Raw genomic sequence first — 12,370 nt, 5'->3', positions numbered from 1 at the left:
AATTAAAACAAATTAATGACATTGCTTATCAGTAGTACTTATATTAATGTTTGAAGAGATTTTTTTCAGTGGATTACAGGAAAGTTGAATGCAATACTGCAGCAGCCCCCTCCCCCCCCCAATTGACCTCTTAGCCTAGAGATACTTCTTGGAACTTATTTCTCTGACACTGTTGCCATCAGGATGACTTTAAAATTAAGCATTCTGTGTAGATAAAGCTGAAGATCTTTCTTTCTTTCTCCCCCCCCCCCCCAGCATGATTCTGGAACTGAATGCACTCCAGGAGAGTCTAAAAACCTGGGACAAAAAGAAAATGGCAATTACATCATGTATGCAAGAGCAACATCTGGAGACAAACTTAACAACAACAAATTCTCTAACTGTAGTATTAGAAATATCAGTCAAGTTCTGGAAAAAAAGAGAAATAATTGTTTTGTTGGTAAGTACATCCTCTGCCTCATCCTTCCAGTGTTTTTTGAGGAGAGGGAGGAAGTGAAGAGGGTGTCCTTCTGGCATTCTGTCAGCTTTGAGACTCCCCAGCTTCTCATTTTAAGAAAGTGCCAGCGGGACAGACACACCAGATTGTCATTCAGTATAGAACCAAGCCATTAATGGCAACTCGGCTTGTTGTCCTCAAAGGGATGGTATAGTGCTTCACATTGAAGGACCTTTTGAAAATAAAATGTGGGGGGGGGGGGGGAGATCAGACAGCCTAGTGGAGCATTTATTTGACCTCCCCACAGCCTCCATGAACATCATTGCAAACCGATCCCCTCCTTCTTAAGCATCCATTCAAAAAAACAGGATATTCATATCTTGACACACAGACTTAGGAGAAGTGTCTTCCTTGCCCAGTGACTGAGGCCTAGTAGGGTGCTGTTAATCTGTGGCCAGCCCTCTCCCATTTCTGAGAGAGAAATGGCCCACAGATAGCCTACCTGTTGTATGCCCACCCTCAGCTTGAAGGAAACAATGCTCCTGTCCCATCCGTTTTTGTAGAAAGCAGTAGCCCCACTACTCAGTCCGACTTGGTGCGGTGGTTCAGCTTTGTACTCTACAGAATGTTTGAGTTCAGCTTAGGCCCTTTCAGTCTACATCACTGTTTCATTTTAAATGTTGGAGAGGGAGTCTAAGATTGGGGCTGTTCAGCTTTTCCAGAAATTGGCGTGCAACATGCATTGCTTTTGTTAATAGCAGCTTATGAATACTTGGTTTCCCTTTGCATGGACTGTGGTTCAAAAGATGACGATGCTGCCATTCAGAAAACAATAGAATGGAAAGTGTCAGCTGCCTGGGTCACATACCAGGAGAAAGCTGGGGTACAAAATCCTCATGCTCTCAGGCACAATCAGAATTCATCTTTTGAAGGGAATAACATGCTGTTGAGTCTAATAAACAGCCACAGCTGTCCTGGACTGAGAGAATGATACTCTTAACTGGCTACTTTGAAGGATTTGCCTATTTATCTCAGTTCATGTTATCAGTGTACATGTATATCCATGTTTTCCATGATAGCTGCCTGGTATTTGAAGTATCTGGTGCTTTTCAGAATCCGGTCAGCCCATCTGTGGGAACGGACTGGTTGAGCAAGGAGAGCAGTGTGACTGCGGCTACAGCGACCAATGTAAGGACGAGTGCTGCTATGATGCAAACCAGGCAGAAGATAAGAAATGCAAGCTAAGGCCAGGGAAGAACTGCAGGTACGGATGTCTGTTGTGGTTTTAAACTCTTTGAGCTTGTGGCCCCCAAGCGTTGGGCTAGCAATGCTGGCCGCTCAAGGGACACCTGTGGCCGTGATCAGAAAAGGAGACTCCAGTCCAGAGCCTTGAAGCGAACTCATAGATATTTATAAGCCTTAGCCTGCCTGACGTTTCTCTGCGTATGCGTGCTTTTGGGCAGTGTTTGAAGAGACATTTTCTTAACTTCTGGATTGACTTAAGGAGCCCTCCAGTGACAAATGTGTCTCCTTGATGCCATGCACCATGTCAGTTGCAATTATTTTCTGCCCCTTCAGGTTCCAACAACAAGTGAAGTCAGAAGAGAGGGCCTATACTCCACTTGCCCCAAGGCTGTGGAATGAGCCCTCCTCCCAGGCTTCATTTCCCCTGTGCTGTTGACCTTCCAAGGAGGGAGTCCGAATTTCATCTCTTCTGTTTTGGTTTTTGGTTCATGAGGCTTAGCTGTTTGCTTGCCTTCATGTAGGGGCTGTTGTTGGTCTCTTGAACCTGTTTTAGTTGTTGCTGCTTTGACTGTTGAGAAGGCAACTAGTTTGAATAAGAAGGGAGTGCTCTCAGTAACACTCGTATATTAGAAGGCACTGCTCTTTTTAATGTCGATTTATAAAGTTTTTGAGTGAAGCTAAAAACTGAAACTGATTGCAAATGTTACAAAGTGGTTAAAAAGAGCTCATTTAGCTTACCCCATCCTTGGACCTTTCCAGCGCATGCTTACAGGCAAAGTAGGCTTCAGGGCTGTTTGCATGCTGATGTGCAGCACAAGGTTCTGAGTGGTGGAACCCATTGGAATGATGTGCCTTCAGTCTATTCTCTTTCTCCTTCTCAGTCCCAGCCAAGGCCCCTGTTGTACGCCGTATTGTGTATTCAAGGGTTCAGGGGCAAAGTGCCGGAATGATTCTGAGTGTGCGGAGGAAGGAAGGTGCAACGGAACTTCTTCTTTCTGTCCAACATCTGCACCTAAGCCTAACTTGACAGAGTGCAACAGAAACACACAAGTTTGCATAAATGGCGTAAGTCTTCTTCCTAGATTGGTTTTGCAGAAAAGCTAAAGGAAAGGTGAACATTAACTTCCATACTTCTGCTCTGGAGCAAGTAGTGTTGCCCCCATGGTAAAAAGCACCATATACTCAGATTGGCTCACCCTCTATAACTCCTAGCTTATGTTAATAAGTCATATGGTATGCTCAGGCTTCCTACTGACTGGCTTTGGTTTTACCTGGCCTGTATTGGAAGAGTGGAGTGTTCCACTAGCTCAACTGCCCTGCTTAATTTTTGAAGACTCAGAAAACTTTCTCAACTTGGAGCAAGGTTCCTTAGAGCAAAGCTGGTGCACTGCTGAGGTGCATCCAGTTCTCAGCATCCTCTTCTTTCTTTGGATTCTCTAAAGTGTTTCTTTGAAGTCCAGTCAATTTAAGAACTTTTCATTTTGTTTCCAGTCTGGGAAAAGGATTGTTTTTGTACCCAGAAAGTTCAAGATACCATTGTGGTAATACAGTATTCTGCAGTTTCCTTGTGATATGAATGACTGTGTATAAGTGTGGTTAAAACAAAACCTATTTGGTTAAGAGTTGTATGCTTCCTTCCCAGCAATGTGCCGGCTCCATCTGTGAGAGGTATCGTTTGGAGGAATGTACATGTGCTAGCACTGATGCCAAGGATGACAAAGAGTTATGCCACGTCTGTTGCATGGAAAAAAGTAAGCCCTGTTCCACTGAAACCTTAAGCTAGCAAGCTTGGATCCAAAAGCTCCAGTTTCACCATCCCCTGTTTAGTAAACTTTTGAGCAACAACAAAGGAATTAACCAATGGGTAGATGGGGGAGCAGATTTCTCACTATTCCAGAGCTACTACTGCAGCATTCTCCATTAATTTGGTTATTGATCTTTCTAAAATGTTAATTTGCCCTAACCATCAGATTCCAGTCAGAGATGAGTAGCATAAAACACAGATTTCACAGATGCTCAGGACAGTGGACCCTTGTTACACGCTGGTGTTTGGTTCCAAGATCCCCCGTGTATAACAAAATCTGTCTATGCTCAAGTCCCATTAAATATAATGACATAGCAAAGTGGTGTCCCTTATAAAAAAAATCAAGGTTTGATATTTGGAATTTATACTTTTTTGGGGCATGTTCAAACCGTGGATGCTTGAATCCGTGTAAAAAAATCCGTGTATAAGAAGGGCTGACTGTATGCAAGTTGAAATATTTTCATACTGGTGTCAGACCAGCAATAGTGAAAACTGAAGGTGTGTAAGCTAACTGCAGTCAGGGTAACCCTTTCAGTGTTTGGCTTAATCCCACTTTGAGACCTCTTCAGTTACTCAAGACTCACTCCCTAGGCATCTGATTTTATTGCTTTTCCAAAAAATAACATCCATCCTCTGTTAATTTCTGACTTATCCAGTGCGTCCAGAGACATGTGCAAGTACAGGCTCTGATGCCTGGAAGGAATACTTCAACCACAAAACCATTACGCTACAGCCTGGGTCACCCTGCAATGATTTCAAGGGTTACTGTGATGTCTTCATGAGGTGCCGGTTGGTGGACGCTGACGGTCCCCTGGCCAGACTAAAGAAGGCCATTTTCAATCCAGAGCTGTATGAAAACATTGCGGAGTGGATAGTGGTAAGTTTAAGAGTCTCTTGCACTAAGCAATGAATTAAAATTTTAAAAATTTGATTTTGTAAGATTTCTTTCAGTTTTGTATAGGTGGGTTTTAAAATATTAGCTATCACAAAATGTTACCATGAAAGGTTGGTATTGTGCTATCAAAAAGACATAGGGCATTTCACAACGTCACAGCAACTATTTCTTTGTATGTAATATTTAGGGGAAGGTGGGGGGGGGGTAAGTGCAAGGTTCACAAGGATGTTGAATGGAAATCTAGTTTCCTTGTGTCACTTTCTCCCAAGTGGAGCATTTGCTAGCCCAGCAAATATGTTGTGTTTTTTCCCTGCCGGTCTCCCTTTGTGATTATTTTGCCCCAAGATTCAAATATGCCAGTTTTCACTGGGTGAAGATAATGTTTCAAACATTAATGAACTTCATTGCAAAAGAAGTGACAACATAGTGACAATTTGTCCTAGTTTTCACAAGACAGGTTGTGGGACATTGCACATGCGTTTTGGCCAGCATCCTGTTAGTGATCTCTGTGTGTGTAAATTGCAGCTTATATATATGCAAGACCCTTTTCCCAGCAGACAGGGTCCTAACCTCGTGTATTCTGGGTTAAGCTCCTCCTATTTGGTCCTGTAGGCAGGGACAATAAACAAAAGACCGGCTCCCTATATAGGGAGGAGCTAGCCCCCCTGGGCCTCAGTCTTGTTCCTGCCTACGCTCCTAGCAGGATGTGTCTCTTCGAGCCAGCGAAGTTTTTCCTTTCTCCGAAAGCGGTTTGAGAGTTTTGTTGGCCTTCCCTTCTTCTCCTCTCTCCTGCCTTTCCCCCCTTCCTTGGTGGTGGCTATGGCAGAGGAACCCAAGAGCACCGGTTAAGGGTAATTCTTAGCTTAGGCTTCCCTAGCTCAGGGTCTGCCGGCTCAACAGAGGGAGCTGGCTTCAGAGGGAGACTCATTGTTGCTCTGCGAGTTCTTCACTACAGCCACTCCAGTCCTTTTCTTCTCTTCGTTTTCTCTTGATGCCTTGGAAGCATGAAGAAAGGCTTAATATGGCAAGGGCTCTCAGGATTGAAGAAAGGTCTTGGCTTTGCCCATGAATCTCCCTCTCTTCCAAAGCTGCCCCCCTTTCATGGGGGGAGCACAGGAGATTTCTGTAAACAGCATTGCAGCACATGGGAGCCGTGGGATCAGATGGTGAGGGGTATCCCCTCCATGTCTCTGTTTCTCCACATCACCTCTGCCCAGCCCGTTTAGGGCCAGGGATCAGTGAGGAAACTGGCTAGAAGTTACGGAAACTTTTCATCATCTCTGCCCAGCCCATTAGGGTCAGGGTTCAGAGGACAGGCCAGCCAAAAGCCATGGCAAAGGATTTCTTTGCATCACCTCTGCCAGCCTGAAACAGGGCCAAGGTCAGAGAGGCAAGCCAGACAGAAGATACAGGAGAAGGGTGAGTACCAGGGGCCCTCTCTATCCAGCCACCAAAGAACTTTTGCCAGATCTAATGCCCTCACTCAGGGCAGGCATTGCCATGAGGCCTCTGCCATGGCCATTGCAGGCACTATGCCTAGCATAAGGTTTGGGACTCTGCCAGGAGGGCAGATGGGGGCATAAACCCTTGGTCTCCCCCTTCTTTCCCATCTCTGGCCCCAATGGCACCCAAGACCTCAACAGGTGTGGGGGATCCTATTGCAGACAGGGAAACACATGGTGGTGTTGCCAGGGCACCTGCACATTCCTTTTGAATTCTTATAATGAGATGGTGTGTAAGGAGGCAGAGGACTCCTCCTCTATGTTGTACAGCCGCATGGCTGTAAAGGAAGCTAGACTTGGCCCAGCAGGAGCTGAAGCTTCTGACTCTAAAATGGTCTTTTTTGGCTGCCACAGAGCATCCCACAAAAAGCACAAAATGGTTTCATGTCCTCCCCAGAGAGAGCATGGCCTCTGCCACCCACTTCTAAACAGAGGCTGGAGGGCCATCTATCAGTTATGCTTTGATTGAAAGTTCCTGCATGGCAGAATGGAGTTGGACTGGATGGCCCTTGGGGTCTCTTCCACCCCAAGGATTCCTTGAGAGCACATGGATACAAATCTTCCTGTGTTCCCTCCTCAAAAATTACAACAACAAAAAAGGGGAAAACCACTTGTCTATATCATGGGTGGAGAGTTCCCTTCACCCCCAATTGTGTTTGGCTGCCCCGAACTGTGGCACTCTTGAGAGAGCAGCTGGAGCGCTTGGCCTCTCCTTTCCATCAGAGATTATCCTTTCTCAGGATACAAACATACCTCAGGTAAATGGGGAGCCATGTCCCACAGCAGCCCCTCTGCCCTTCCCAGCTACCTATGTAAGTGGTAAGGGAGTTGAGGACCAAGCCAGCTTCTATCATGCAGTCAGGTTACTATAAAGCCTGCCTGAAATTGAAAGGGCTAAGCTTCTAAACCCCAGCTTGAAGTTGGGGCTGTTTCAAACATAAATAAAACAAAATGCCCTGTGAATATCAGGGCTACACTACAGGCCATATGCAGCTATCTACCCATGGTTACAAATGGTCTTCAGTCACTGCTAACTTAAGAGCAGTTTCCTCAGTGCCTGGAAGAAGCTACTGCCCAGGAAGCCTCCCTTGATGGGGCAAATAAAGGAGGGGAGAGCCCCAACAGCAACAGGTCTGGGGGCTCAGATTTCAAGAGATACTGGTTAACTTTTTCTGGTGTTCATTTTATTACTGTTAGCCCATGAGGTTTGAGTTGTGCTGTTTCTGCTCACCCCCCTCTCCTTTTTACCAGGGCAGAGAAGATACTTGGAAAGTAAGTCATCTAGGGAGAGGGCTAGCCATAAAAGCCATGTGATGACTTTTCTTCCCTCCTCATGGGCCTCCATCCCTGCCTCCATTAGGGCCAGAGCCTTTTTGCCTTAGCTGGAACAGCCTAAGACATAAGATGAGCACATGGTTCTGCCTCCCCTGTGCAAACTGGTATCAGCCATAGCACTTCTCATTAAGAGCATAAGCTTTAACAATACAGTTTCTTCCATGAGATGGTTCTCACTAATACAGAGGGTTAAGAAAAATTCTTAATCAGAAAACAAACAAACAGCTTCCTCTCCATCCTGGGAGAAACCTCCCTTCCCCCATGAGTGTTTTAAAACATAAACTCAGTTTTTTTTTGCTGAGAAGTTGCTTCAAATCCCATTTAGACATCCTGTAGAGCCCTGAGGGGTCTGCCACAAAGAGCACAATTGCCTCTTACCTTGTCTAGATAGTTACATTTTTAAATAAGAATGCCTGCTGATGGGCTTGCCATTCAACTGCTCCCTGGCTTGGTTGTGACAAGGTCTATTGTGACAAGGTCTGTCATTTATATCAGGGGTAGGCAACCTTTTTGAGCCGGGCCGGGTTGCTGTCCCTCAGACACCTGGGGGGCTGAAGCTGGGGGGTGGAGCTTCCACCTTCCGGGGGCGGGGCTGCGTGCCGGGGTGGAGCTTCCACCCTCTGGGGGCCAGGCCTCCTCCTCTTTGCCGGCCCCTGACGGGGCCCCAGGCCCTGTCAGAGGCCGGGAAAGAGCCGGCGGGTGCTGCTAGTGCTGGAGGCCTCCCCCTCTTTGCCAGTCCCTGACAGGGCCCCAGGCCCCGTCAGAGGCCAGCAAAAAAGCCAGTGGGGGCCGCCAGTGCTGGAGGCCTCCTCTGGAAAAAAAGCTGGTGGGGGCCGCCAGTGCTGGAGGCCTCCCCCTCTTTGCCGGCCCCTGATGGAGCCCCAGGCCCCGTCACAGGCCAGCAAAAAAGCCGGTGGGGGCTGCCAGTGCTGGAGGCCTCCTCTGGCAAAAAAGCCAGTGGGGGCCGCCAGCACTGGAGGCCTCCTCCTCTTTGCTGGCCTCTGATTGGGCCCAGGCCTTGTCAGAGGCCGGCAAAAAAGCCGGCGGGGGCTGCCAGCGCTGGAGGCCTCCTCTTTGCCGGCCCCTAACGGGGCCCCAGACCCCGTCAGAGGCCGGCAAAAATGTCCTAGAGGCCTGCTGCCGCCGCCGGAACCCTATTGGATGGCCCCAGCAATGGCATCGGGCCTCCCAGAGGCCCGCTGCCACCGTCAGAGTCCCATAGCAGGGCCCCGGAAACCGCAACAGGCCTCCTAGAGGCCGCCGCCAATGGCGGCGAAGTCTCGTGCGACCTTTCTGTGGTCGCACGAGACTTCGCCTCTACACTGCCGCCATTTTGTTTCTCAAAATGGCAGTGAAGTCTCGCGTGACCTAGGGAAAGGTCGCACGAGACTTCACCGCCATTTTGAGAAATAAAATGGTGGCACCCGGAGCAGCGAAAAGCTGCAGGCGGCGGCGGCGGCAGGAGTGTGCAGGGGCCGGCTGAAAGGCCTCCGCGGGCCGCATTCGGCCCACGGGCCAGAGGTTGCCAACCCCTGATTTATATGATGAATTGGGCTTAAGGCCAGGAAGGTTCATGCTGCCAATCTCTTTCTTTTAGTGGTCTCAGGGTGCTATAAGATTCCTTTGCATACTGTTGGGCATGCTTTGATTGTGATTTCCTGCATGGCAGGGGGTTGGACTTGATGGCCCTTGTGGTCTCATCCAACTCCATGATTCTATGATTTTATTGTTATATGGTTAGCTGCTGTGTGGATGAGTGTCTTATCCCTGACTGGGTTTTCATGCCAAGGTCTGGTCCAAACACCACCATTGTCCACTGCCTTCTGAGGCTGGGAAAATGGACTTCCTAGTGCCTATGCCTTGTTTTCTGCTAGCACATGTATGGAGCACATACTGCTCCATATAGAGACTTACACCAGCCACCTGTATGCCCACAGCTTGTGTGTGTGTGTGTATTTAAAAAAAACATAAACAGAAAACAACAACACCAAACTGTGATTTTACTATTTTATATAGGAGACTCCATTTTACTATGCCATTATATCTTATGTGACTTGAGCTTCCATGGATTTGGTATCCATGCAAAGTCCTGAATCCAACTCCAGTACATATTGAGGGCCCACTATACTATTTAAAATTTAGGTTTATATTCCTTTGACAGATCCTTTTTGTGGAGAAAATTCTCTCCTCGAAATTAGATACCAGAGGGCTATCCTTGCCAAGCCCTCTGTCCCCTTTTCATGACTCCTTAATCAGCAGTTCATTCAGCCAGGAGGCCCCTCAGCTTTCCTCTAGGTCAGTGGTTCCCAACCTTCCTAATGCCCTGACCCATTAATACAGTTCCTTATGTTGTGGTGACCCCCAACCATGAAATTACTTTCCTTGCTACTTCATAACTGTAATTAAATAGATATTTTCCAGTGGCCTTAGGTGACCCCCATAAAAGGGTCCTTCAACCCCCAAAGGGGTCCCGACCCACAGGTTGGGAACCACTGCTCTAGGTTGATGATAGTCTGCTACATGGAGTTGGGCAATTTTTGAAGCCTCTAGACAAGTTCATCCTCAGATGAAATGAGACTTAATTCTGACAACAGGCCCTGTTAACACAGAGTGCATCCACGCTTCTGCATGGTCTCACCAATGCCTGCGAGATAAAGGTTAATCCCTTGCCTAACCATGGAATTAGTCTTATTTTACTCAGGTGCACAGATGTTCCAGTAAAGAACTGCACATAGTTTTGAAATATTAGTTGGTGGTCAGACATTAACATTCCTCTTTCAGAGTGGTAAGTCTTAATTGCTACAAGTGAAATCACCTTAATATTACCTTCATTGCTATAACCAGTTGACAAGGTGATCATTGATTGGGTGGAAGCTGCCATAAATCCAGATTAGATCAGGTTCCATTCTGATTGATCACATAATCCACCATAATCCACCTTTTAGACAAGTTCAAATCGACTGCTTCAGGTTTTCAGTGGCTGATCTGCTATTGTCCGTCCAAGATGGCATTAAAAAGGGAATTACACCCAACATGGTTAGAAGACAGGTGTCTGCCATCATGTTGGTTCTGCTCCATAAGAGAGCAGCTAGAATGGCAGCCATCCTCACATTAAGAGGCTGTTGAGGGGAGTTTCCAACAGGGCCCAGCCCTCCAGACATCGTTTTCCAACTTGGGACATGAACACGGACTTAAAGGCGCTGACGGTTGAGCCGATCAAGTCCCTTCAGGAGGCCTCCCTCAAACACCTCTCCCTCAAGGTCATCTCCCTCATGGCCATTACCTCTGCCAGACGGGTGTCAGAGCTGGGACCCTATTGGTACGTAAAGACTTGTGTATTTTTAGGCCAGTCTCAGTGTGCCTTCGTCCAGACCCTACCTCAGCCTTTCACGTGTCACAGGACATTCTCCTGCCTCCATTCTGCCCCTATCCTAAGAAGGACTTAGAAAAGACCTGGCACACATCGGATGTGCACAGAACCCTCAAAATCTACATCAAGAGGACTTCAATCTTCAGGTCATCCGAGGCATTATTCATTTCCTTTCACCTGGGCTCTTTGGGCCACAAGGTATTGGTCTCGACTCTGACTAGGTTGATCAGGTTGTGTCTTCAAGACAGCTACCAAACTCTTGATCTCACTCCCCCCGAGGGGGTGATGGCGCACTCAACCAGGAGTGCATCAACCTCTGCGGCCCTGAGCCCTAGCGCCTCCCTGTCAGAAATTTGCAGGGCGGCCACATGGAAGTCGCATTCGACCTTCATAAGACATTACAAACTGGACATGTCTGAGTCTGCTGAGGCGTCATTTCAAAGGACAGTCCACCAACAGATTGTGTCAGGGGCCACAGTCTCCTAGCAGCACTTCCCTCCCGGTTCAAGAGGGCTTTTGTAAATCCCAGAATACAGGAGGTTAGGACCCTGTCTGCTGGGAAAACGAACGTTCATACTTACCTGTGATACGTTCATTTCCAGCAGACAAGGGTCCTAACATCCTGCCCACCTGGTGCTGCCTGCGGCCTCCGACTCTGTCTGTTGGTGGACCTGCCTTGTTCTTCTTGTTGCTGGATTGGTTTTCTGAGTTCTTGTTTGTTCTTGGACTAGTTTTTCTAAGGTGTTCTAGTTAACCCTTAGCTGATGTTACTAAAGTTCAGTTCCTTGATTTACATTACTACTCGCTTGGCTTGTTATTGACTGAGGCCCAGGGGGGCTAGCTCCTCCCTATATAGGGGGCTGGTCTTTTGTTTATTGTCCCTGCCTACAGGAGCGAATAGGAGTAGCTTAACCCAGAATACAGGATGTTAGGACCCTTGTCTGCTGGAAATGAACGTATCATGGGTAAGTACCAACGTTCGTTTTTAGGCTATTCTGTTGTCTTTGTGCTCCACGCATACCCTTCCACACCTGATGATTGTCAAGCACCACAAGGGGCCTCTGCTGTTCCTTCTTATGGGGTGGGGAGGAACGGAGGCAAGGGAGGGATTCAGTCTATGAGGGCCTGGTCTCTCTCGGCTCTAGGAACAAGGAAAATGGGGACACACTCCATTTGAGAGGAGGGCACCCTCATTCCCCCGCCACAGACCGAACTGCAGCCAGCTGCTTCTCCATGGTCTGAATCGCCTTCTCCTCCCTCCTTTTTCCATGTAAAAACGGCAGCTGCATGGGGCCCTTCCAACGTAGGATCTCGGCCTTTGTATGGAAAGTAGCATAATTGTGTACCCAGAGACTATTAAGTGTTGTGCAAATTGGGAAAACAACAGTGTTATGATAAGAAGACTTTGCAATAGCTTTCCCTGTGAGTGCTGTTGGGTTTTTCCCCTTTCAGAATACAAAAGAGAATATGGCCAAATTAAAATGAAAAGAAATTGTTCCCATTACAGGGCTTTGTCAGAGTAAATTAATGGGAATTCCCAGGCTGAGAAATTTAAATTCCATATGTGTAACACAAGCTCAGTGGCTGGTGAAACATCAGGAATAAACTCTTCTAGAACATGGCCACATAGCCCAAAAAACCCACAAAAAAATATGGATGCTGGCCATGAAAGCCTTTGACTTCATGTTATTGATAAAGTGCATCATCCAGAGACAAGACCTTTGCCTGTGTCCTTTAACTCCAAGGGGCTGGTGCTTTCCCTATTAATCAGGTGAAACTCCTT

The 12,370-nt window shown here is 47.4% G+C and overlaps 1 protein-coding gene across 4 annotated transcripts in view; it reads left to right on the top strand.

Annotated features, from left to right (window-relative positions):
* The window catches only part of ADAM10 (ADAM metallopeptidase domain 10), a 54,505-nt gene that overhangs the window by 36,501 nt on the left and 5,634 nt on the right, over positions 1–12,370 (top strand). For all 4 annotated transcript variants that reach the window (XM_089538096.1, XM_089538098.1, XM_089538099.1 and 1 more), the window contains 5 exons: positions 256–439; positions 1,550–1,700; positions 2,563–2,746; positions 3,324–3,432; positions 4,142–4,362. In XM_089538096.1, the coding sequence (XP_089394222.1) occupies positions 256–439; positions 1,550–1,700; positions 2,563–2,746; positions 3,324–3,432; positions 4,142–4,362 (849 nt within the window). The remainder of the gene's footprint in view (positions 1–255; positions 440–1,549; positions 1,701–2,562; positions 2,747–3,323; positions 3,433–4,141; positions 4,363–12,370) is intronic.

Source organism: Sceloporus occidentalis, unplaced genomic scaffold (genome assembly GCF_023333645.1).
Source record: "Sceloporus occidentalis isolate IW3139 unplaced genomic scaffold, rSceOcc1.0.p SCAF_9, whole genome shotgun sequence".
In the NCBI taxonomy this organism is placed as follows: Eukaryota; Metazoa; Chordata; class Lepidosauria; order Squamata; family Phrynosomatidae; genus Sceloporus; species Sceloporus occidentalis.
This window is presented reverse-complemented; position numbering and strand designations above follow the sequence as displayed.